Source organism: Pteronotus mesoamericanus, unplaced genomic scaffold (genome assembly GCF_021234165.1).
Source record: "Pteronotus mesoamericanus isolate MK-2021 breed Mesoamerican mustached bat unplaced genomic scaffold, CSHL_Meso_final scaffold_165, whole genome shotgun sequence".
Taxonomy (NCBI): Eukaryota; Metazoa; Chordata; class Mammalia; order Chiroptera; family Mormoopidae; genus Pteronotus; species Pteronotus mesoamericanus.
Window position 1 is genome coordinate 2,442,485 of NW_026555307.1, and position 27,173 is coordinate 2,469,657.

Here is a 27,173-nt window from a genome sequence, read left to right on the forward strand (position 1 = left end):
ACGCACGCGGTCACCATGACTCGTCCCCACCCCCACCCCACCGCCAACTGTCCACACTATCCTCTTCAGGAGGGCACCGCTCTGAAGCCCCCACTTACAGAGGGAAGTCGCGCTCCACCTCTGGAGGGTGCACCGCCCACCCAGTTTCTGAGAAACTCTGCCCAGGAGCTTTGTGTCTTCCTCCAATTTATCTATTTATTCATGTGTTTGCAATCAAATGGACCCATGGTTATTTACATTACACACTGGGCTGTAATCCAGTATCATTTCATTTTGTTGCTCAGATGGTTCCAGCTTTCGCCACGGGGAACTCTTTCAGATGGCTCCTGTGTCCTTTGACATAACCAGTCAATGTGGGTTTCTTATAAATATTTTCTTACGATCTGGTACTACAAGATGCTCCAGACTCATCTTGTATATTTCTTGCCCCAGTCCTAGAACTGGCCACTCCTCCAAGGAGTCCAGGCTCTTTTTACAGAAGGCGGTGTTAGAAACCAAGATCTGAGCATGTGGTTCACTCACTGCTGCTGGGTGCTATTGCTTCTTGGCCCGCTCAGCTGACAGAGCCAGAAAATGTATATGCGTAATTATTTTTCTTTTAACTAATGAGCATGTATTGTATTTACTGTAAGGTCAGGGGAAGCTATTCTCCTTTTGGAAACAAAACAAACCATCCAACTGTCCATATATTGGACATGTAACCTGAATATCCTAAAGCCAAGGAGGTTCAACATGGGTCACATGTGTGCAACATCTGGTGCCTTGGGAAATGAAAACTGGTGCAAGCCTCTTGTTTTTCTTCTGAAAACATGTTCACAATTCAAGTGATGCAATTTCTGCATGTTCCACCTTATGAAGACTAGATATTCTTCTCTTTTTCTAGCAGGTTAACACAGAGGAAATGACTGCCACTCCATGCCTACTCACCCTTCCAGACCGAAAGGCCCAACAATATTAGGAACTAAATTCACGCCCAGAGGCCTCTCCCACTGGGGGGACAGTGAAGGAATTCAGCCACATCTCTGCTTGTCACTCTTGCCCTTAAAAACTCAGATAACAGCTATGCTTCAGCCAAACTCTTTCTGGCCTCCTAGTTGTCGATGCACCTGCCCTCATTAACTGTGCCATTTTGCTGACAGCAATGATTTCTTCTCAGAGCTAACAGGCTTTTATGCCATAGCATTTAAACACATCCCCTTCAAGGCCCTGATAGCCAGAACCCTTTCTAAGGTGGGCTACTAGCTCACCCGAGTCTACAGCCTCCGCAGAGCGGCAGCCAGGAAGAGCTCTGGCCGGGGGGACAAGGATGCCACACCTTTCCAACCGGAGCTGGCTAGTTCACAGGTCAGCACACCTCAGCAGCTTTCTAACTCCTCCTTCACAGCAGTGTCTCTTCTTGAAGTGTTGTGACTTCCCCCAAATCCAACCTCCTTGTTCTCAAAGGGAACTGCCTTGTGCTAGTCTCTCACTGGAGATCACCTGTGCCAGAGTCTTTCTCTTACCGCACATCACACTGGCTTTAACTTCACCCAGTCAGTCTTTTCACTGGATTAAACTGTACTAGAAGAGGAAACAGAATTTGCATGAATTTTTGGAGATGTCAAATTTCCATCTAGTGAGCTGGAGCTCTGCAGAGGGTCCAGCTTTTCTCTAAGGATGGGCCTCCTCCTCTAAGCAGCTCCAGAGACTGACACTAATGCCACAAAGCAGTAACCCAGGCATTCAAGCCACAGAGCAGAATTTATTCCTCCATACATAAATTCCTGTCTTATACAGCAATTAATGGAATCCAACGATATCTGAGAGAGAGAGATGTGCATCAAGTGTTACAACATCAACTGTCTTGAAATTGTTCAGAGTCTGCCCGAGACCCCAGAGCCCCACACTGGGCTGCACATACCACCTGCCACCCACCCCAGTCTCAGGCCATGTCCTCGCAGCCCGCATGCGAGCTCTGTACTCGTGTCCTTGAATCAGCAGCTCTGGCTCCCTCAGTCTCAGACTCAGAGATGGACTCATTTCGATTGTTATGAGAACAGATACCCCAGGCCACCCCCGGGGGCCCGTTTTCAGTGCAGTCCAGTTCTTGGAAAAGGAGGCAACAGCTCTTAGGTGAGCAAAGGCCCTGCACCCCAGAGAAATGAACTCAGCCACCTCGCTCTCCAGGGCATTCCAAAGTTTACCCTCAAAGGGCGGGGCGGGGGGGGGGGGGACGTCCAAAGAAAGGAGCTGCAACCTGGTCAAGATTCAAACAAAATGAAAAGCCCTGAAAGACAGGAGTTAGGTTCAAGTAACCTGCTCTTCCAGGGTCAATTAAAGCAGCCTCGCAGCACATCCAAACCAGGAACTGTGTGAATGCCGAAAGCACCCGTCCTGAGAGCTAAGAAACAGCAATACCACTAACAGCAAGGGCAGGAAGCCCGCCAGCCTGGCGGTTCCACTCACAGCCAGCTGCCAGAAGGCACCCCAGTCTGCGCGTGGGCTCAAGGCACCCTCGCAGTCAGGTGAGGAGGAGCCACAGTCCCCCCTGCCTCACGGTCTCACTTTCCCCCATTTCATTTAACCCGTCATCAATGGCAGTTGCAAAATATTACATGGAAAATTCCCCAAATAAACAATTCACGTTTTTCAATTGCACATCATCATGAAATATCCTGATCAAACCTCACACTGTCCCACCCGAGACGTGACTTGGTCCTTCGCCAGGTGCCCCCACACCGCATATGCTTCCTGCCCATTAGTCAGTCGCTAATCAAATCCGCTATCAGGCTGACTGTCGTGGTATCACAGTGCGTGTGTTCCAGTAACCCTTGTTTTGCTTACTAACACCCCAAAGCACAGCCACAGGGGTGCTGGCAATCTGGACATGCCAAAGAGACGCTGTGACTCCATTAAGTAAAGCGGTTAGAGTCTCTGACTTAATAAGAAAAAAAACTGTATGTTGAGGCTGCTAAGATCTACAGTAAGAAAAAAAAATCTAACAGTGAAACTGAAAAGAAGGATAAAGAAAACCATGACTTTTGTTGTTGAACCTCAAATTGTAAAAGGCCACAGCACACGTAAGTTAGCTAAGATGGAAAAGGCATTGAATTTATGGATGGAAGACGTGAACAGAAAAATGTATTGTAACTGATGACAACGTGTTGTGCCGGAAAGCACTGGGCCTATAGGAAAACTTCAGCAAGGAATCCCCTGAACTGAGTGACACCAAGCCATTTACTGCAAAGTTACGGAATGGAAAGATTCAGGAATAGGTTTGGACTGAAAAATATAAAAATTACTGGAGAACAAGCATTCACATTACTTTTATTACAGTATATTGTTATAACTCTATTTTAGTATTATTATTGTTGTTGTTACTCTTTTACTGTGTCCAATTTATAAGTTAAACTCTGTCACAGGTATGTGTGCACAGGAAAAACCCAGACTATAGGGTTTGGTCCTCTCCATGGTCTCAGGCATCCCCCGGGAGTCTTAAAACATACCCCCCCCCCCACACAAGGGGAACTACTGTGCTTTAAAATGCCATGGAGTCCTCCTGGCTCCCACTGGGATGGCCGGCTGACTTCTGCTCTCTAGCCTGCCAGCATAATCGACCCACTTCCAGCCATCCTCAGTATCTTGGCCAATGGGAGGTCAGGTTTATAAAGTTATCAGAACTTCTTCCTGGTTCCCCTGAATTTACAATGGCAGTAATCTTTCAAACCCAGGCACGGTGATGGCTGAGGTCCCCAGCTGGGCCATTTGTGAAACACAGAAACCACTGGGTGGCTGTTCTTTCCAACGCCCCATGACTTAAGACGCCACCTGCACAGGCTGCTCCCAGGCAGTTCCAAGGCATTTCCACTGGACAATGCGCTAGGCATGCTGTCAGCTCACCGTGAAGGTCGCCCAGCAACGCCCCTTGCCAGGCGGTGATGCCAGGTCGGGGAGCTCTCCCACCCAGGAGGCTCCCTGTGAAAGATGTTCCAAGAGGGATTTGAGCAGACTTCTGTCAGTTATTCCATGCCTACCACCTACTTAGATTCATCGCTTGTTAATATTTCACAGAATTCACAACTCAAATTTTTCACTAATTCTGATAGTCCCCAGCCCACCCCCCTACCCCCCAAATCCAAACAGACAAGCTTTCCCCTGCAATTCAAATGCCACGGGCCTGTGGCAAACAGACTCAGAGGAGCCGCCCGGCTCGTTCACACGGAGGGCTGGAGAAAAGCAGGCACTGAGAACCGGGCACTACTTTAACTGAAGTGGCAAGGCTTGACAGGGCTTCACTGTTTATCACCCTGGTTTTACTCCACGAAGCATCTGCTGTGTAACGTACTGGACCCGGGTGCTTTGCACAGCTTTTGGCCACACCAGCCTGTTTGCCAGGACCCTCCTGTCAGACACCAATTTTCTCTTTCCAGAGCAAAGGCCGACAGCTCGCTGGGGTGGGTGGGGGCATCGGAGAAGGGGGACCCAGGATACCTCCCTGCCACAGCTGTCCCAACCGCCCCACAGGCAGCCTGCTCAGCCACCAGGTCGGAGGGCCCATGCTATCCGGAGGAAATGAGAATCCAAACCACAAAAGAGGACACATACCCACCAGAAAGGCTGAAAGGAAAAAGTGCTAGAGAGGAGGTGGGGCAGCCACAGCTCTCAGAGGGTTTTCGTGCAACTACTTTTAAGTCACACCCCTGTGGCCCGGCAGGTTTACTCCTAGAAACCTACACAAGAGATACGAAGTGCGCGGCCAGAGAACGACGTGCACTGGAGTGCTCCCAGCCCTTTGTCCACAGCAGTCAGAAAGCGGAAAGAGACCAGGTGTCCACAATGAAAAAGATGGACACAGTGTATTATACAACAAATACTAATCAGCATGAACATGCAAAGTGGCGGAATCTCAAAACGTGCTGAGTGAAAGGAGGCTTTCTCTAAAGAACACGTGTTGTATGATGCATCTATCTGAAGGCCCAGGATAAGCAAACCAAATATACGGTGGGAATGGCCGGAACAGTCCTTGCCTCTGGAGGGTGGTGAGGTCAGGGGGTGGCTGGGAAGGGAGCGGCAACCAAAGCTCACAGGTGCACACATTTGTCACAACCAATGAGAGTACACACTCTAAATGTGTGTAATTCACTGTGTTTTAATATTAAAAGTTAAGCATTGAACTCAATGATGCACACATTCTGGTATTTAGGGAGAAGTATACAGATGTCTCTGCACTTTTCTTTGAAATATATTTAAAAACAAACAATGAGTGCATAGCAGTATTGATATGAATATGTAATAAAACAAGTACAGCAAAATATCAATGGCAGAATCTAGGTGGTAAGATATATAAGTATTCACTAGTTCGTTCTTGTCCGTGAATGTTAGAAAAATTTTCAAAGGGAAAAAAAAAGGTCCTACAATGAGATACCAATTCATCCCTCTCAGATTCAGACCCATGTACACACTGGTGAAGGGCAGATAAGCATGAAGTGAGAGGAACGCTGGTGGGTTTCAATGCTGTGAGTGGGCCCACTGCACGGAGGCCGCGGCCAGCAGGAAGCCCTCTAAGGGGTCTCCAGCCTTTTGGCATCTCTGGGCCACACCAGAAGAAGAGTTGTCTTGGGCCACACATTAAATGTACAAACACTAACGAAAACTGATTAAGAAAAAAAAAGAAGGTTTTAAGTAAATTTATGATTTTGTGTTGGGTCATATTTATAGCCATCCTGGGCCCCACGCGGCCCGCAGGTTGGTCACCCCTGCAAGAGCATGTGACCCGAGAGATGTGCATTAAGAACCATCATGCCAGTGTGCTTGCAGGTGAGAGAGGAAAAGGCCCATTAGCAGGAGAAAGGAGACACAAGTTGTGGTATATTCTACAATGGAACAACACACTGCATTAGATCCCCACACACAGTACTCATACTGCAGTCATTTTCAGGCACACAGATTAGAACACAATATGGCCAGAGTGGATTAACACCATCTCTGTCCATCTCTAATTCAACAAAAAGAACCATTTATATGAAACTAATATGCAGTGAGTTATTACTGGTGTTAACTGAAAAGGCAGCATACAGAAGTCACTGTGTTACTACACGCCACATCTTACCTGTTTCGAGTAGCCCCCATAGATGACAATGCTGCCCTGGGGGGTGACGGACATCTGGCAGCCAGACCTGGGTGTGGGACCAGTCCCTGATGGGGACAGCTTGCTCCACGTGAATGTGTCCAGGTTAAAGGCATGCACGTCATTGTAATAGATGTAATCTCTGCTTATAATAAAGGAAGTCACACAAACAAAAACACAGTGATATTAAAAAGCAAATCTAATTTAAAGGTAAGTTTTCCACCATTTGTACTGTCAGTTTAATTGAAGTTTAAATTCATGACAGGACTGAAAGCATATGTGAGTTTGCATTTGAAAATAAAAATAATGCCTGACCACAGAGACATAGTAATTTGCCTGGATCTGAAAGCCTTTTTAATCTGAAAGTTATATCACATTTCCTTGCATAGTTTATAAAATCACAATCTTGCAAATAATTACATTAGGTCACTATGCATGTAATTTTAACAATGAATTATACGCCTCACTGAATTCTCAGGACGGGGGTATTTGCAGCTTGGCAAGAGCCGTGAAGAGACCCTGGGCTGGGCAGACAGAGCCAAGGAGGCCTGAAGCTGAAAGGCGCCAGAGGTTCAGGCCTTTCGACGCCGTCAGCACAGGCCAACGACAACGAGGACAGGGCTGAGGCATTCCAGGGGGCACCACGGCCCTGCCCTGTTTAACGCTCCCGGGACTTACACGACAAAGGGCTCAAAACACAGAAAAGGCCCTGCAATGGGTGCCCCAGGTACAGGGAAAGCAGTAGCTTTGCCCGATGCAAAGGGAGAATGCTGGGTCCTGATGCGGGAATTTTACAGACGGCCACAGGCCTCGGGTCAAAATTACACCGAAAGAGTAACAGGCACTCTCCTATTCAAAAGGGAGAGCCTAGAACTGATTTTTAAAAGACATGAAGGAAGCGAACAGCTCCCGCCCAGTCAGAAGGAGCTTCTGTTCTTTTACACCGCATTTTAGTACTCCAAGCCGGGGGCTCTGCAGCAGCGGGACCACTGCGCAAGGCCGGCCTGCCCGCCTAAGCTCTCAAATGCTGCACAAAGCATCACATTTGAAAGAGAACAAGCCATCTGGTGGATGACAAGAAACCATAAACTTCCTGACTGGCAGCATGGTCAAATGCACCATTTTGTGGGAGGAACAGAGAGGCTTGTAGTTTTTAAAAGACTTCACCACATTCCATTGTTTCCTTAGATTTCGCACTGCAGATTTTCAGCAAAAATATCCTATTCTGAACGTACAATAACTAGCAACTGTTCTTTGGTTTTTAAAAGTCAAACTCATTTGTTTAATATGGATGGTGACTACACAGCTATTTGTTCTAGTATCTTCGTTTCTTTCTGAATGTTTGAAATACTTCATAAACAATAATTTAAAACAACAGATGATGATAGCTTTGAAAAAAGTTCTAATTTTGAAATGGTTGCAAATTATAACCATGGTAAAAAAAACTTCATCCATTTTATAACCTAGAGTACCAGGAGGAGGGGCTGCCCTGTGCATAGTAGATGCTGAATTAATGTGCTGACAAAATCATGAATCTCTGTGTCTGTATGTGACAATTATTTCTTTTTTTCAAAACGTCCCAAGAATAAATAAAAACAATAATTCCCTGGATTTCATTTTTTTAAAAAATAGCCCAGGCTCTCTTGTCAAAACGGCACCAACTAACCAAACACCTACTCGGCAGGAGGGCAGAGCTGGGGCTGCAGGCTGGGGGTGGGGAAGGGGCGCAGGAGGACAGACCAAGGCCAGTTGAAAGTCGGCAATCTTTGGTTAAGGACAAGCTCTACTACTTATTAGTTATCTTGGTTTCCTCAACTTCAATTTGAGATAACCTGTCCTACACGTAGCTTTGAGAGAATATGTAAAAACCACTTGGTAACTGTATCACAAGACACAAAACTAAAGCTTTATTTCACCCAAGTTACACCTTTAAGGATACAAAATCACTCCTTGTTTAATTTGAATTATACTTTTAAAATCCCACCCAAAAGCATTTAAGAATTTATATCCCTTTTTCTCAATTCATAAAAATATTCTTTATTCCTGAAGAAAATGGAAGCTTTAATGGAACCAAATTACACTACAACCCTCAACCTACAATGTAGGAATGGGGAAAAAATTACGACACTCTTCACTCACCAAATTTCTCTTTCTTGACATGTATGTGTGAGGGTTTAGTTTCATAAGTCAGTAATTATCCCAAAAAAATCCCTGTGCAATTGGATCTGTAATGTGACAAAGTGTGAATGGGGCCACCACAATGAAAAAAATTGCTAAGCATGCTGTTTTTTAAAGGAGGAAAGAAGAGAGTGAAAGAGGCACTCAGAGAAAGAAAGCATCCACCTTCTCTGACAAGGTCATGGTCAGAGAAAAAGCACCCAAACGTGGCCTTCACCGGGCATTACAGTCTAGACATTTACTACCCAAAATGCCATTGTACTATGATGGCGACAGGACTACTACTAACCTACTCACAGTATATATCTTGTGTTTTTAGACGAAACTAAGGATATTTGAGAAGGTATCTGTCCAGATGACAGACTTAAAACAATCAGGAGCCCTGCTAGGTTGGCCTGGGAAACCAGTGTGGCGTACACCAAGGCGGCCATGACCCTGGAAGTGGAGGCCCCTCCTCAGACACCGCTGCAGAAGCCAGCCCGCCGCTGCATTCCCGGCGAGGGAGGGGTCCCCTGGCCGGCAGCATCGGCATTGCCTGCAAGTCTGCGGAAATGCAGATCCTCGGGCCCGGGGCCTACTGAGTCAGAAACCCGAGGTGGGCTCAGCAACCAGAGTTTTAACAAGCCCTCCAGGAGGTTCTGTGCCAGGCTCAAGTCTGAGAATCCTGTTAGACGGGACTGAGCACATCATCTGCAGGGCTCAGTGCAAAATAAAAATGTGGGACCTGTTCAATAATCATGAAGAATTTTAAGACAGCGACCGCAGAGCATTAAACCAAGCTCAGGCCTCGTGTGTGTGGGGCCCTGGTCGGCTGCTTAAGCTGCGTGCCCATGAGGCTGGCACTGGTTTTAGGAGATGGACAGCACATTCCACGTGTGTTCAGGATGATTCTTCCCATAGGAAGCCCACTCCTTACTATTCCAGGAAAGAAAACTCTTCCTGCTATTGGCACTAACCTTGTACTCTCATGGAAGCCACCGAAAAGGATTAACTGTCTCTTCCAGGCTACCATCCGATGTCCACTCCGACCCGAAGGACCTCCTGGTGATCTAAAGTTAAAAAAAAGAGAAAGTCCACTTTTTAGACCAACTTCTGTTTTGCAGGCACTTACTGAGTATCATTTACTTTGTCCAGAAGCTTTTGCAGACCTCAACAGGCCCCTTAAAAATGCTGAAAACATGAGCCCCAACACTGAAAGGTTTCCTTGAATAGAGAGGAATGTTCATGGTGCATTATCTGCTTACAAGTAAATCTATAATGAAAATAAGGAGCAAGCCTAGCCAACCTCCACGGACATGTTTTTGAAAAGAGTGGCACCTCCTCAGAAGAGCCTCAGGCAGGCTCTTCAGGAGGAGTTCCAGGAGGAGGCGCTGTTGTCACAGATGACAGCTGCAGGTGTGTTACTGCCCAGAGGACCTTCCGGTGGGACAGAGGCAGAGGTGGAAGGCTGCGCACTGATGATCCTGACTCTGATTCTGTGTAGGTTTAAGCTAATGTGTGTGTTTGTGTCTTAGTTTTTAACAAAAAAACGTTTAAAAAGTAAAATAAAAATTAAAAATTTTTAAATGGATAAAAGCTTATAAAATAAGGATATAAAGAAATAAAACATATTTGTACAGTAGTAGTAGGCTGTACCTTCTAGGTTTATGTAAGTACTCTCTATGATGTCTGCACAATGACAAAATGGCCTAATACCACATTTCTCAGAACACATCCCTATCGTAAGCAATGTGTAACTGCAGATATGCCTTGGAAGAAATGTTTTTAAAAAGTTCTTCAGAGATTAACAGCTAAAGGAGACAGCCACAAACAACAGATTACTGGAAGTCTCGAACAAACTGCCTAAGGTCAGACAGGGTCAACATCTGACATCATCAGAGGCAGATGCAGAAAGTAAAAACAGTGGTCTCCAACCACAGAAGTTCACACCACAAAGTCAGGAAATCAAGACACATCAATTTAAGAAGCAGAAGCGAAAAGAGTCTCACAAATAATGGGAAGACAAAGAAATACCCACCACCGGAAGGGAAAGGAGGAATCCCCAGAAAGAGAACTAAATGAAATTGAGGCAAGTAAACTATCAGTTACTGAGTTCCAAACAACGGTTCTAAGGAAGCTCAATGAGTTCAGTGAGCTCAGAGAGAATTACCAAAAACTATAGGGAAACTAAGAGGAACTTACCGCAAACTATATCAGCATGAAAAAGCACATAGAAACTATCAATAAGAGATAAGAGGAAATGAAGAATACCACTTCTGAATTGAAGAACACAGTAGAAGGAACCAAAAGCAGGCTAGATGAAGCTGAGGAACAAATCAGTGAGCTGGAGGGCAAGATAGAAAAAAGCTCCCAGAAAGAGCAAGAAAATGAACAAAGACTCAAAAAGAATGAAGAGGCATTGAGGGAAATGCAGGACAACCTGAAACATAGTAATATCCATATAATAGAGATACCAGAAAGAGAAGAAGAGGAGCAAGGGATGAAGAACCTGTTTGAAAAAGTAATGATGGAAAACTGCCCTCATTAGAGGAGAGAAAAAGTCACACAAGTCCAGGAAGCACAGAGGGTCCCATTCAAGAGGAACCCAATAAGGCCCACTCCAAAACACATCATCATAAAAAGGGCAAATATCAAAGACAAACAGAGGCTCGTAAAGCAAGCAAGGGAGAAAGAGGTAGTAACATATAAGGGAGACCCAATATGGCTAGCATCTGACTTCTCAACAGAAACACTGCAAGCCAGAAGGGAATGGCAAGAAATATTCCAAGTATTGAAAAGAAACGGCCTTCAACCAAGACTGTTCTACCCAGCAAGGCTCTCAATTAAAGTGGAAGGTGAAATGAGTTTCCCAGACAAAAAGCTAAAAGAATACACCTCCACCAAACCAGCACTGCAAAATTTGCTAAAGGGACTGCTTTAAGATGAAGAAAAAGTTTCTATGAATACAGTTCTTTTCAGAGTTGCCAATATTTTTGGCAACTTGGTGACTTGATATCACCAATATTTTTAATACTCATTAATCTGATTTGTGACAATGATGTTATTTTAATTGTTCCTTTATTATTTGTTGAAACTAAACCTGTTTTTGTATATTTCTTCCCTATTTCTATTATTTTTTTTAAAAGCAGCTTTAAATGACTTTTTAGTATTCTTTATCCATTGATTGTTTAAAGGTTTGTAGAACTCTTTAAAAAAAACAAACAAAAAACACAAAAAAACCCTATTAACCATGTTTTACATGTGTTGCAAATACTTTTCTATTCCTTGTCCTTTAACTTTTTAAAATATGTATATTACTATATAGTTAAATGTTTAATATAGTCATATTGTCAATATTTACTTTATAGTTTCTGGATTTGAATATTTTACTTCAGGTAATGAAAAATATTAGTTCTATTTTCTTCTAAAACTCCTTAGATTCTACATATTGATTTTTAACTCACCTGAATATTTCTTGTATAATGTGTGAAATAGGGCTCTATATTTGTTTTATTTCAAGTAACAGTGGTCCACACATTTCTTGAATAAGCTTTATTTTACCCATTGATTTGAAATATCAACTTAATCGTATATTGTTAGATATATATGTTTGTCTCTAGAATGTTCATTATATTTAATTGATCTACTTGATTATTTCTGTGCTGGTGTCATGTTGGTTTAATTGCTGAGACTTTATAAGGGTTTTAAATTTTTTAAATATTTTATAATTGACTTTGACATTTAAAAAAATAAATAAAATCAATCTGCATTTAAGAAAAAAAGAGAGATAGAACTGCTATCTTTTGTGACAACATGGATGAAACTGGAGAATATTAAGCGAAGTGAAATAAGCCAGCTGATGAAAGACAAATACCATATGATCTCACCTATAAGTGGACTCTATTCAACAACAGCAACAAAATTCTTCAGAGAAAAGGAAAATAACATAGGTCAGAAACAAAGAGCATTGAAAAAGGTAAAAATAATAATTTTTACTTAATTGATCTAAAAAGAACAATTTGTTTAAAATAATATAAACAATGTATTTCATTATATAAGCTTTTATAAACACATACTTATGTATGTGCATATACAAGTAAAATGAACAACAGCAATGATACAAAGGACAGAGGTAAGGAATTAAAATTATTTTTCATGATAAAGTATTCACATTACTCATGAAGTAGTATAGTGTTATTTGAAAGTATACTTGGATTAGTTGTAAATGTCAGGCAACCACTAAAAAAAGAAGTATAACTCATATGCTAAGAAAGGAAAGAAAATATAATAATATAAAATCCTCAATTAAAACCACAAAAGACAAAAAAGAGTGAAAGACAAACATAACAAATATCAAAGCCAAAAATAGAAAACAGTAATGAATGTGATAAAAAATTAAGCCAACTGTATCGTAATTATTTCTAATGTCAATGGTCTAAATGCACTAATTAAAAGTTACAAATTGTCAGAGTGGATCAAAACAGCAGAGCCAGCTAGCTATATGTCATCTACCAGAAACCCACGTTAAAGGCTCATGTAGAGTCAAAATAAATGGATGGAGAAAACCATGCTAACACTAATCAAAGGAAAGTAAGAGCAGCTAAATTAATTTCAGGCAGAAGAGACTGCAAAGTGAAGTTATCAGGGATTTATTAAAAGGCCTTACATAATTGTAAAGGGGTCAATTCTCTTAAAAAAAAAAAAAAAAGAAAAAAGACTGAACAATTCTTAACATGTATGCTCCTAATTATAGAGTGTCCAAACTGTGAGGCAAAAACTAATAGCAGTAAGAAACAGATGAATTCGCTATCATAGTTGGAGAAATTAATGCCTTTCTCTAAAAAAATGGACAGATACAGCAGGGAGAAATCAGTGAGAACATAGTTGAACTCAACACCGTTTAATCAACTGGCTATAACTGACACCCGCAGACTACTTCCCCCAACAACAGCAGGATGCACGTTTTTCTCAAACTCACATAAATATTCACCAAGATAGGCCATGTTCTGGGCTATAAAACACACCTTAATGAATTTAAAAAAATAAAAATCATATAAAGTCTGCTTTCAGAGCACAATGGAATTAAACTAGAAATCGGTAACAGAAAGATAACTGAAAAATCTCAAAACATGCAGGGATTAAACAACACACTTCTAAGTAACACATGAATCAAAGGCGAAATTTTAGAATATTTTAAAGTGAATGAAAATGAAACAACTTATCAAAATCTTTGGGATGCAGAGAAAACAGTGCTTAGAAGTAAATTTATAGGCTTGAATGCACATATTAGAAAGGAAGAAAGATAAAAAAATCAATAATCTAAATTTCCACATTAGGGAAGTAAAAGAAAGAGAAAACCAAACCAAAGCAAGCAGATGAAAATAAAAAATAAGAAACAGGCTAGAAATTAATGAAATTGAAAAGGGAAAGTCAACAAAACCAAAAGCTGGTTCTTCAAAAAGATCAATAAAATTGACAAGCCTCTTGCCAAGCTAAGAAAAAAATGAGGACACAAATGACTAATACCAGAAATGAAAGTGTAAACATCACTACGTATCCCATAGAAATTAAAAGAATAAAGGACACTATGAATAACTCTATGCTCACAAATTTGACTACCCAGATGAAATGGACCAATTCCTCACAAGACAATTTGCCAAAACCCACACAAGAAGAAACAATCTTAATAGGCCTATATCTACTAAAGAAATTAAATTAATAATTAATAACCTTCAAAAACAGAGAGCACCAGGCCCAGAATGGAAATCGATTCTGGACCAGAATGGTTTGCTGGTGAATTCTAACAAACATTTACGGAAGAAATTACATACTAATTCTCTATAATCTCTTCCAGAGGATACTTTCTATTCTCTATCCAGTATTATTCTAATACCAAAACCAGACAAAGACATCACAAGAAAAGACCACAGACCAATGTCTCTAATAAACATAGATGCAAAAATCCTCAATAAAATACTAACAAATTGAATCTGCAAAGTACAAAAAAAAGGCCAAGTGGGATTTATGCTGGGTATGCCAGTCTGGTTCAACACTTAAAAATCAATTAATGTAATCCATCACATCAATAGACTCAAAAAGAAAATTCATATGACCAATAAAGAAAAAGCCATTTGACAAAGTACTTGTTCATAATAAAAATTAAAATAAAAAACAAAACAAAACTCAGTAAACCAGGAATAGAGGAGAACGTTCTGAACGTGATAAAAGGCTACCAAAAAAAATCTACAGCTAATACCACACTTCATAATTAAAAACTCAAAGCTTTCCCTCTAAGACCAGGTACCAGGCAAGGATGAGCCCTGTCACCACCCCTTTTCAACACTGTGCTGGAAGTCCTCGCTAAGGCAGTAAGGCAAGAGAAGTATGTAAAATTTACACACACCAAAAAGGGAGATATAGAACTGTCTTCATTAGCAAATGACATAATCATCTATGTATTGGGTTGGCAAAAAAGCGTGTTTATTTTTTTTCCTGTAAGACGGCTCTCGTGGCACTTAGTTGTATTTCACTTCATTTGAAACAATTTTGTTAGACTGTAATATGACAGCCGTCATATCAGCATGCGTTTAAAAAAAATCAAAATTGGTGAATTTTTGTGTAGCCATTTTAATATTGAAGATGGAAGAAAATACACAACATTTTTGGCATATTATGCTTTATTATTTCAAGAAACGTAAAAATGCAAACTGAATACGCAAAAAAAGATTTGTGCAGTGTATGGAGAAGGTGCTGTGATCAAATGTGTCAAAAGTGGCCTCTGAAATTTCATGCTGGAGATTTCTCGCTGGATGATGCTCCATGGTCAGGTAGACCAGTTGAAGCTGATAGTGATCAAATCAAGATATTAACTGAGAACTATAAACATCATACCATGTGGGAGATAGCTGACATACTTAAAATATCCAAATCAATAAAATTATTGGTGAAAATGAAAACTGTGTCTTTCACTTTATGGAAAAAAACCATACAGACTTTTTGGCCAACCCCCCAAAATCCAAAATTTAAAAGAAAACTCCTAGAAATAATAAGTAATTATAGCAAAGTTGTAGGCAACAAGGTTAATATACAAAAGTCGACTGTTTCCCTATATACCAACAGTGAACAAGTGAAACTTGAAATTAAAACAATACCATTTACATTAACACCCTAAAATAAAATACTCAGATATAAATTTTAAAAAATATCTACAAGATCTATATGGGGAAAACTACAAAATTCTGATGAACAAACTCAAAGAACTAAATAAACTAATGAACAATCTATGTTCATGGAGAGCAAGACATTAACTGTCAAGATGTCAGTTCTTCCCAACTTGATCTCTAAATTCAATGTAATGTCAATCAAAATCCTAGCAAGTAATTTTATGAATACCAACATGCTGATTCTAAAGTTTACAAGGAGAGGCAAAAGCTCAGGAATAGCCAATGCAATATTAAAGGAGAACAAAATGGAAGACTAACAGCATGTGAGTTCAAGAATTACTGTAAAGCTACAGTGATTAAGACGCAATTTTGATGAAAAAATAAATAGATCAATGGAACAGAACAGACAACACAGAACTAGACCCCCATAAATAGAGGCACTGATCGTTCACAAAGGAGCAAAGATAGTCTCTTCAACAAATGGTGCTGGACCGACTGACATTCACAAGCAAAATAATGAACCAAGACACAGATCTTACACTCTTCACAAAAATGTATCCAAAATGGATCATAAACCTAAATGTAAAATAACTGATAAGCTGAATTTTATTAAAATTTAAATCATCTGCTCTGCAAAAGCCAGTATCAAGAAAATTAGAAAAGAAGCCACAGCCTGGGGAAAAATATTTGCAGAAGATACGTCTGATAAAGGACTGTTACTCAAAATATGCAAACAATGCTTAAAACTCAAAAACCAACCACCCAACCTGATAAACAGATTCTGTCTAAGCTGGAATCAACACCCTGACCCCAACCCCAGGTACCTCTGCTCACCCCATGTGACCGGTTGCTCTCTAGGCCTGGGTCTCCCACCTACAGAATCCCACTGTCAGGTCCAGTGCACCCCAAGGCCCTCAACAACTCCAGGCTGCAAAGAACAGTAACAGCCTGAACCAGTTATAGAATGCACCATCCTACACAGCTGCCCTCAAAACCGGGTGCCCTAAAGGATACATCAGCATGCAGAATCTCACAGTAAAAAAGAAGCCTGAGTTGCCCAATCTAAGTAGCTCCTCTTCTGCAAATTTCAGAGGAACAGCTCATCACACCTTACTGAGGCCCCCCAGGGTCCTCCCTTATTCCAACCCAGATAGAATTCCCTTCTTACCTTTCTTCAAATGCCTGATCATACTGCTCTCTCTCTCCTTTAATGCCCTATATGTAATAACATCTCTTTACATGTGTCACTGAAAATGACCCCTGAGCTCACCATGAAAAGTCAGCCAAAAGTCACCAATGCCTGTTTGACCTTTAAGCATTGGCCTCTGAGCAGCCTCTTCCTATGCTGATGCCTACCCGAATCACAGCTCCAAATCGTTCTATTCTGTCAGGGCGGCTTTTTTTTTTTAAAGTCGTATTTCTTAATCCTGTACATATATGTAATCTACAAGGAAATCAGTATTTTTTAAATTTTAGCCTATTCTCTATTGTTAACATACTCGTATTTAGTTTATTAACCACATCTGAAAGTATTTTTTAAATTTTTCAATTACAGTTGACATTCAATATTGTATCAATATTAGTTTCTGGTGTACATCACGTTTTACGTAACTTACAAAGGGCTCTCCCCCACTAAGTCGAGCGCCCTACTGACTGACCTCGTACATAGTTATCACAGTGCTATTGACTACATTCCCCAGGCTGTACTGTACCTCGCCCCATGACTGTTTTCCAATTTGTACCTCCTAATCCCTTTGACCTTTTTCACCCAGTGCCCCAACCTCCCTCCCACCTGGTAACCATGTCTGTTCTCTGTATCAGTGAGTCCATTTCTGCTTTCTTTGTTCATTTATTTTGTTTCCTAAGTTCCATGTATAAGTGAAGTCATAGGGTATTTGTCTTTGGCTTATTTCACTTAGCACAATACCCTCTACGTCCATCCATGTTGTTGCAAATGGTAAGATTTCATTCTTTCTATGGCTGAGTAATATTGCATTGTATATGTGTACTGCTTCTTCACCCAATCATCTATCAATGGACACAGGGTGCTTCCATATCTTGTAAATAATGCTTCAATGAAATAGGGATGCCTATATCTTTTCAAATTTGTGTTTTGGATTTCTTCAGAGAAATACCCAGAAGTGGGAGTGCTAGGCCGCATGACAGTTCTACTTTTAATTTTTTTGAGCGACTTCCATACTGTTCCCCATAGTGGCTATACCAATTTGCATACCCACTAACAGTACATGAAAGTTCCCCTTTCTCCACATCCTCTTGAACACGTTTGTTGATTTTCTGATGATAGCTATTGTGACAGCAGTGAGGTGATATTCATTGTGGTTTTAATTTGGATTTCTCTGATTAGTGATGTTGAGCATCTTTTCACATGTCTATTGGCCATCTGTATGTCCTCTTCGAAAAAATGTCTCTCTACGTTCTCTGCCCATTTTTAAATCAGATTGTCTTTTTAGTGTTAGGTTGTATGAGTTCCTTATATATTTTGGATATTAAACCCTAATCGGATCTATCACTGGCAAATTATCTTCTCCCAGTCAGTAGGTTTTCTTTTTATTTTGTTGATGGTTTCCTTTGCTGTGCAAAAACATTTTAGTTTGATGTGGTTCCCACTTATTTATTTTTTTTCTTTTGTTTTTCTTGCCTAAGGAGACATGTCCAAAAAAAATATTACTAAGAGCAATGTCATAGAGTTCACTGCCTATGTTTTCCTCTAGGTGTTTTATGGTTTTGGGGTCTCACATTTGAGTCATTCCATTTTGTGTTTATTCTTGTATATGTTGTAAGAAAGTAGTCTAGTTTCTTTCTTTCTTTCTTTTTTGCATGTATCTGTCCAGTTTTCCCAACACCATTTATTGAAGAGACTGTCTTTTTCCCATTGTATATTCTTGCCTTTTTTGTCATAGATTAATTGACCATATAGGCATGGTTTTATTTCTGGGCTCTCTTCTGTTCCACTGATCTGTGTGTCTGTTTTCATGCCAGTGCCATGCTGTTTTGATTACAATAGCCTTGTAGTATAGTTTGATCATGTTATCTCCTACTTCTTCTTTCTCAAGATTGCTTTCACTATTCAGGGCCTGTTGTGGTTCCCTATAAATTTTAGGAACTGGAGAGGGAGAAAAAGAGAGAAGAAAGGGGGGAAGAGGAGGGAGAGAGGAGGAGAGAGAGAGAGAGAGAGAGAGAGAAACATCAATGTGTTTTTCCACTTATTTATGCATTCACTGGTTGATTCTTGTATGTGCCCTGACTGGGGTTCAAACCCGCAACGCTGGCATACACCAGGACGATGCCCTAGCCAACTGAACTACCCAGCCAGGGAAGTGTATGAATATTTTAATGATGTTAATTCTTTCTATGCATGAGGACAGTATATGCTTCAATTTGCATCTTCCTCAATTGCTTTCTTCAATATCTTACAGTTTCCTGAGTATAACCTCCTTGGTTAAATTTATTCCTAGGTTTTGGGGGTTTTTTTGATGCAATTATAAATGGGATTTTCTTAATTTCTCTTTCTGACAGTTTTATTTATATATCATGCAAACAATTTCTGAATATTAATTTTGTATCCTGTTACTTTACTGAATTCAGTAATCAGTTCTAATAGCTTTTGATTCTATCATTGGGGTTCTATATATAGTATCATGTCATCTGCAAATAATGACAGTTTTACTTCTTCCTTTCTGCTCTGGATGCCTTTTATTTCTTTTTCTTGTCTGATTGCTGTGGCTAGGACTTCCAATATTACATGAAATAAAAACGGTAAAAGTGAACATGCTTGTCTTGTTCCTGATCTTAAAGAAAACACTTTCGGCTTTTCACCACTGAAGATGATGGTAGCTATAGGTTTGTCATACACGGCCTTTATTATGTTGTTCCCTCTATTTCCACCTTGCTGAGAGTTATGATAAATGGATAGATTTTATGAAATCCATTTCAATACTTCTTGCTAGAAATGGTTCACAGGATAAATTTGGATGCTGAATTTGTCAACAACTTATCTGCTCTCCCACATATTTAGTAAGCATATTTTCTATCCAAATTCATGATAAGAATACCAAACAAACAAGGCTTGGAAGGAGAGTCTGGATGTGCCACGATACCACCATCTGCAGGTCCACACTGTGTATAGGCCCTGGCCTCGAATGGCACTCTGCATGGTGTGAAAAGGGCTCTCCTCGGAGCTGGCCCCACTCCCCAGACTGAAATGGATGGCACAGCATCTCCATCCCCTCTGTACTGGGTGCTGAGGAAATAGGCCACATAATAGAACTGCACTACAGAGAAGCTGGTAAGAAGCCACATGTGCTGGGCAAGAAGCAACCTCCCCTTTTGATAAATTCTTTGATATAAAACTTAACAACCTGGGGAACAATTCAACAACTAGGATGGTCCAATTCTACTTCAAAAAAATTACACAGGAGAGACGAATGCTACCAATGTTAGTCCAGTAACAGTGAACCTAAATACCCAGAGACCTATGGAAAGCGTCAGCAAGCTGTCAGCTTTAAATGACTCCCAGCAGCTGAGATGCACCAGGTTAAGGGTTTCCTGCCCACTAGCCTGATGGGTGTTTTGTCCTCTGGTGATCCAGGCACGAAGGACTTAATTTACTTTTGGTAGCAGCAGCCAAGTACCACTGTGCTTTGAAACCAAAATGGGAAAATTTTCCATAAAAAGATTTCACACACCCCTTTAGAAAAATAAAGCCATCCAAAAAAGCCTGTTTATATTTGAATCTCCAACAGGCACTCTTCAACTGCCATCACTCCTAAATATGGAGTCTTAAAAAATTCCCATGTTGTATGCAGCCAGATCTATATGTAGCACAAAAATACATGTGCAATGTTGTGGGAGCGCATGCTTTCAGGGCAGCTGAATTATGTGCAGAACAGCATTCCAACAGGACAAGGTGCCATTCAGTGTCACCCAGGTCCCTTCTAATGGGCCACTGTGGTGACATTTACAGAAAATACACAAGCATCAAATAACTCTATGGGATTAGAGTACAAACAGTGTTAAGCACTTGGCACATAAATGCTGCTTCCCTGAGATATTTCAAAGTTTATACCTTACAAAATCACATGCTATAGTACCATGCTATACCAGGCAGCCCTGGGACACTTACTGAGCAAAGGAACAATTTATCTCATAAAACCTAAGTCAACATCACACAGGCCCATCCGACAGGAAACTTGAGTCTAGTGGTTCACCCTCCACCAGAAAAGGCCCCTTCTCTAGAAATGGTTACGGCACAGCCCAAGCGGGAACCACGTGCAAAAAAACATTGCCTTTTCATTTGAAACAGTGTTCCTTTGGCACTGGACCCCGCTTTCCCAAGTGTCAAATTCATCAAATAATGACAATGAGGCTTAGTAAGTTTAGGGTATTTTATCATCTTGTACAGAATAACTAATAGTGGTCTCTAGAATCCAGGTATCCTAACTGTGTTCTTGTTTTATTTCTTTTTTCACTATTACCATTAATAAGAAAACTACTATTTGTGGAGAGTTTACTCTATGCTATGTGCATTTATTCCTCATAATAAATGCATGGTGCAGACATTATATTTAATCCCATTTTACAATGGAGAAAATGAAGACTTAGAAGTCAAGAAACACATGAAGTTAGTCAATGGCAGAGCCAGAATTTAAATCAAGGCAATCTGGTCCCAGAACCTGCACTTTTAACAACCAATTAATTAGACACTAAACTATACCAAATGAAGTCAGAAGTATTGTACTAAAGAAATCTATGGCCCAAAAAATGATCACTTACCCTAATGACAGACTTCAATTTCATACATCCTTTGCCTTACCCCTTTGGTTTTCCTACAAATCAGTCACACTCTATGCGTTGCTCTTTCCTCCCCCTCACGCACCAGCACATCAAATCAGGATGATCATCAATCAGCAGTGAGCGTGCAGGGGGTCCACACAAGCCTCTACTCCCACTCCTAGCAGTTCCTGGCTTCACTCCAAGTTGCTGCACAGCTGTTATTGAAACTTGCCTGACTATGAGGTCCAGAAAGCCTCAGACCGTGAGTCCAACCAGCTCACCAGAAAAGCCAGAGAACAAAGCACATGTCTGTTTCTATTTCCACATTCATGTTTCATACCCCAAGATTCACACACTTTATAATTACGGGGCTGGTCTGATTTCTGCTAACTTGTTACTGCCTTTTGCAACAGGATTGTAAAAAGAACTCTGAATCATTTTGCTAATAATTCTTCTTTTCTAGGATGTCAACTTCTCTTAGACACAGCTTTAAATACATACACTAAGTGGGTTTAGCTAAAGACTGCACAAACATTGGTTCCTTTCTCAAATCGAGAGAAAACAGTGCATGTGTGCACATGGACGCACACACTTATACAGTATATTTTTCATTCAATCAATTTTTATTGATCAGGTACTAAGTGCTTCGATGCATATAAAGACATATTATTTGTACACAAATGCTCACAGCAGAATTCCTCTCAAGAGTGGAAAGCGGAGATAACTCACAGATAAACAAAACATGGCATATCAAAAACAAAAGAATATATTCAGCCATAAAAAAGAAATTCTGACCCATATTGCAGACTGGATGAACCTTAAAAACACTGTGCTAGGGATAAGCCAGTCACAAAAGAACAAATATTCTAGGATTCTAGTTACATGAAATATCTAGACAAGGCAAATCCAGAAATAGTAAGCAGATTAAAGGTGACCAGAGACTAGGGGAAATGGGGGGTGAGCGGTACTGGGAATGGAGTCTTGGGGGTAATGGAAACACTCTATATTTAAAGAGCAGTGGTAGTTGTACAACTATGTGAATGTGCTAAAGAACACCGTATTATATATTTGGAAAGGCTGATTTTTTTTTTTAGGCATATGAAAAACATCTAAAAATAGCTGAGTTCTATACATAACCTGACTTGTCTGTTTGTGGTTTATGGAGTCATAGACAACTAGCTAGGATGGCACCAACTTTAGAAACAAATGGAGAAAAAGTGTCCAAATCTTTCTTCCTTTGCCCAATTGCATCTCCTCCAGGGGATGAGGGAGGAAAGTGGGATTTGCCTTTGGAAATGCTGGCTTTTGAGAGTGGCAGGCTGACCTAACCAAACCTTAACAAAAAGGCAACCAGAACTGGTAGGGCAGGCCCACTATGACTGCAGAAGGGGTTAAAAATGCCTGAGCACTCTGGCTGGACACAGGCAGGTCCTCTCCCAGGGCTCCTGGGTCTGCTCCCTATGAGAGAAGTCCCACCAGAGCAAGAAGCACCAATGGGCGACTGAAAGTACACCGAGGAGAGGGAAGGACCCAGGGCACAGCCCCTCGCCCCTCCCTCGGCACCTTCTCAGTCTCTCCTCCAGCCCCGCCCCACCTCTGAAGCCGAGCAGTGGGATGCGGTTTCTAGCTGTCCCACTAGGTTGGCGTTCTCCTCCACAGGTGTGGCCAGTGGCCTTTGTGTCTTCCTGATTAGATCCTCACTGATAAACCAACCTATGTCAAAGGAAAGATCTTTGTAAACCCCAGATGCCAGCTGTTGGGCTCGATGTTTGTGTTCCCCTATCCAAATGCATACGTAGAAGCTCTAACCCCCAGACCCATGGTATTTGGAGGCGGGGCCTTTGGGAATGATTAGTTTCAGATGAAGTCAGGAGGGTCAGGCCCCCATGATGGGATCAGGGCCTTTATAAACAGCACAAGAAAAAACTCTGTGTGAGCAAAAATGAGACCATGTGAGGACCAGGAAGGGGGCCCTCACCAAACAGCAAATCTGCCGGAAGCCTTAATTTTGGACTTCCAGCCTCTAGAACTGGGAGAAATCAGTGTCTGTCGTTTAAGTCCTAGATCTGTATGTGGTATTCTGTTATAGCAGCCTGAACAGGCTAAGACACTGACCTTTCTAGTGTTTCACTATTTCAAGGTTGTTTTGCTGATAATCACAGATTCACCTTGAATTATCAGCCACTCACCGGCTTAAATGGGAGGTGAAAGGTAGTTCTCTCGATCCCTTCCCTCTCCCAGCCCCTCTGCAGGTCCTCCACTGCAAAACATGGCAGAAGCTTCTGCACTGTGAGTGACAGAGCAGGCAGGGCAGATGCGGAGTCCTGTCTTTGGTGTCTAACTTCCCTTAAACTCACGTAAGCGCACATACATTTAAAACACAGACACCCACCCACTGCTTCCCTACCCCCCGGAGCAGATGCAGTTGGGGAAGGAAAGACTGATAGTATGTTTTAGAAATATTAAAAGTTAGTATATAGAACCTTTGTTGCCAAATCGGGCCTTTTTTTTTTTTCCTTTTTAAATTATCAGGGCAGTTTTGCAGGCACCTCCCACTGAACAGAGAGACTGAAGGGAATCTCAAAATATCTGCCAAAAGCTGGAAGAACACAGCCAACGTAAAACGAGGAGGCGGAACCTGGCATTTCACTTAAGCTTTGGTCTTCCTGATGTGAGAAACCCTAGGATTTTTCCTCTTTCAAACTGTTATGATGACAAGTAAATGTCTGTTGCTAGAATGGAGGGTGTGCATAAATGAAGATAATAAAAAGACTATTAAGTGTCCATTTGTTGCCCAGTGCACTACAGAACCACCACCAGAATGGCAAAAACCAGAGATGAAAATGCCAACCCAGGTCTGGCCTGGGTGGAATGGCGGGAGTTCGCCTGCCCAGCCGTGCTCCTGTGGGGAAGCACCCCAGTGCGGGCGGCGGTTTGCCAGGGCAGCCGACAGCGGAACGCGCGCACCCCTACACCCCCATTGCCTTATTCTACTCTGTAGACATAAACTTAATGGAAACACATATGTATGTTCATCATAAGACATGTAAATGAATGCCGACAGCAACACCATTTATAAAAACTATAAATTGGTAACTTTCCAATGCCCACCACCAGTTAAATGCACAGGGACCCATTTCTACAATGGAATATTATACAGCATCAAAATACACAAACTATTATCATACGCAACACAGGTAAATCTCACAAAAATAATGCTCAGTGAAAATGCCAAATGTGAGAGTACCTGTATATGAAATTTAAACCAAGCAAAACTAATCTGTGCTTGGGGCGGCCACTGGGGCTTTGAGGATGCTAACAGCACATTTCCTGGACCTGAACACACAGGTGCACTTTTATAAAATTCATCAAGGGAGGAACAAGAAAGTAAGTCCCAATACAGGGCTGCTCCCAGCGACCCTGGCAACTGTGTACTTTTCTTTACATACAGTTTACTTAAAACAAAAAACAAAAATCAAAAAACACAGAGCACTTTCACAGAAACAAAACCTGCCTTTGGTCCCTGTTGGGCCACTGCACCATTTGAAGGGGCTGTCCTCCGAGCAGGCAGCAGCTGCGGAAGGGCGCCAGCCTGCAGGTGCTGCCTGCGTGCTAATGGCTGCATTTGGTTCCTGTTATGCCCACACATGCGCACTCTGACACCACCTGGGGCGATGGCAGGACCCGCTCAGGTCACTCAGCTTCCAGTGGCTCCTGTGGCAGGGCAAGGCATGAGGAGAACATGATCCGACCCTGTGCTCTCGTCTCCACGCCCAGCGACCCGCGAGCACCACTGCTAAGCACAGAAAGGGGCAGGCGCTGCTTGTTCAAGGCACCCCTGCAGGGACGGGCCGGAGAGCTTGCACCACCTGACCTCAGACCTCAGAAGAGCGGTTCTCACCTAAGAACCTAAGAAGGTCACTCCAGGCAGGTCCTGCCTTTTCCTGCTATCATTTCTTCAGCCCACCCATGCAAGGCTGGGCTGAATACACTGGTTAGCGTATTCAAGTGTATTCGCGGAAGCCTGGCGCGAATCAGAACATTGGCATCGAAAAAAACATACCACATAAATCAAAAGTCACCAGCTAGGAGGAGAACCCATCCTACCCTCCAAAGAGAAAAACCTGTTTAAAAGCCAAGAAAGGGACTAAATACAGCTCCAGATTGAGCTTGGCCTCTGCTTGCCTTTCCCAACATGTAACCTTCCTCACTGGCAGTCTCCCCAACTGTAAAACTGCCCCCATGAGAGTGAAAAACATTTACAAAAAAAGGAATGCAGCGTGCCCAGCCAACTTCTGGTAACAAAATAAATATAGTTCACAGTGAACTCCACCTGTGCTTTTCAAATGATACAAGCCCACATCATGTGGGTTTTCCGAGCCTGAACAGTCTTCCCCAGAAATGGAAAATCAGTCTTTATCTTGGTTAAATCTGTGCTTTTTTTTTTTTTAGATCAGTAAAAAAAAAAATTAGATGATAAACTGTCAGCAGTAGTCCTCTTTCAATAGCGGCCCTTACATCAGTGCACTAATAACCAAGTCCAGCGACGGGCAGCAGCAACTCGAAAGTCAGCATCCCACATGCTATCACCTAGCCCACGGACCGACTTCAATATCAGCCCACCTGCACTTTCCCAGAGTTATACTGGGTCGTGTCAATTAAGCCTGCACAGCCCCGCTGAACAACGGTTAGATGATGCTTTCATTTTGGAATCATTAGTAAATTACAAATGCAATACTTTCATAATTTGATTTGTTAGGGATCTAAGAAGCATTTTTCACAAGTTTTCTTACTTCTGAAAGAGGGCACACATTTCACATCAGTGAACAATGCACAAAATCAGCGTGAAACCCACCAGTAACCAAGGCCTCCAGCTATGGTCCAGGGTCTTATGGATGAGTGTCAGTAAGAAGGCTGAGGAGGCGTTAATGTAAAATGCAGATTCCTGAGCCCCATCGTCAACCTGTTATAAATCAGACTTGATATTGGGGTGAGGGCAAAAATGTGCATTTTCAAAGCTCCCTACGTGCTACCTGGTACCTGAAAGTCTGAGAATCACCAATATAGAGTAACAGGGATTCTCTCAGCGCTTAGCCATCCCCGCCCCCACCCCCCGCCTGACAAGTCTCCCAAGTGTGCCTGCTGGGAAACCTTCCTTAAAGTGCCCCTTCCAAGTACAGATAAGGCCAGAAAAACTGCTCATTCCATGACACAGCCCACCAGAAGTCTAGTGCCTGCTACACTGTGAAGCAAGGGTGAACACTGAACAAGTAAGACCAGCACCCAAACAAGAATGCTGTGTGCTGAGGAGTGCTGGGAAACAGGCCCCCACACAATAGGTGTGGGGGTGCCAAGTAGTGTCTTGGGGAGAACAACAAGACATGAAGTGAAGGCTTTAGGAATACCTATACCTTTGAATTTGCAAGTCTACTTCGAGGCTGTTTTGAACTTTATTGAACAATAAAAAATGAATCTAACTAAATGGAGATAAGTATGATGTTCTTGACTGGGAAGAGTGAGGATTAGAAAGATGTCCACTCTCCCTAAATGTAATCAATAAATAAAAGCAATCCAATCAAAATCCTATTGGAATGTTTGAAAATAGAACGTGAAAAACTGATTCTGAAGCTCATATGAAAAAGAATCAGTACATGACAAAGAAGTAAGTTAATGGAAAAACCCTCCAGCTATTAAAATATACTATAAAGCCATAGTCATCAAAATGAAGTAACACTAGAACAGGTGAAAATAAAAGACCAATGAATCTTTGCATTGGAAAAGACCAAATAATCCAGACTTTTCTGTGCGTGTGCGCGTGCACGTGCCTGCGCATGCATGTCTGTAAGCGCCAGGTTTCCAGGCCCACTTTGCACACACATGCAGGTACATTCATACTCAGACTTCTTCCTCAGGCATGTGTTGCTCTGCATCTTGTTTCTTGTACGTATTTTTGT

General features: G+C 41.8%; 1 protein-coding gene across 1 annotated transcript in view; it reads right to left on the reverse strand.

Annotated features, from left to right (window-relative positions):
* KLHDC4 (kelch domain containing 4) overlaps positions 1-27,173 on the reverse strand; it is a 50,096-nt gene that overhangs the window by 5,845 nt on the left and 17,078 nt on the right. The window contains exons 6-7 of the mRNA XM_054588938.1: positions 9,241-9,333; positions 6,089-6,248 (exon numbers count right to left, since the gene is read on the reverse strand). Of these exons, the coding sequence (XP_054444913.1) occupies positions 6,089-6,248; positions 9,241-9,333 (253 nt within the window). The remainder of the gene's footprint in view (positions 1-6,088; positions 6,249-9,240; positions 9,334-27,173) is intronic.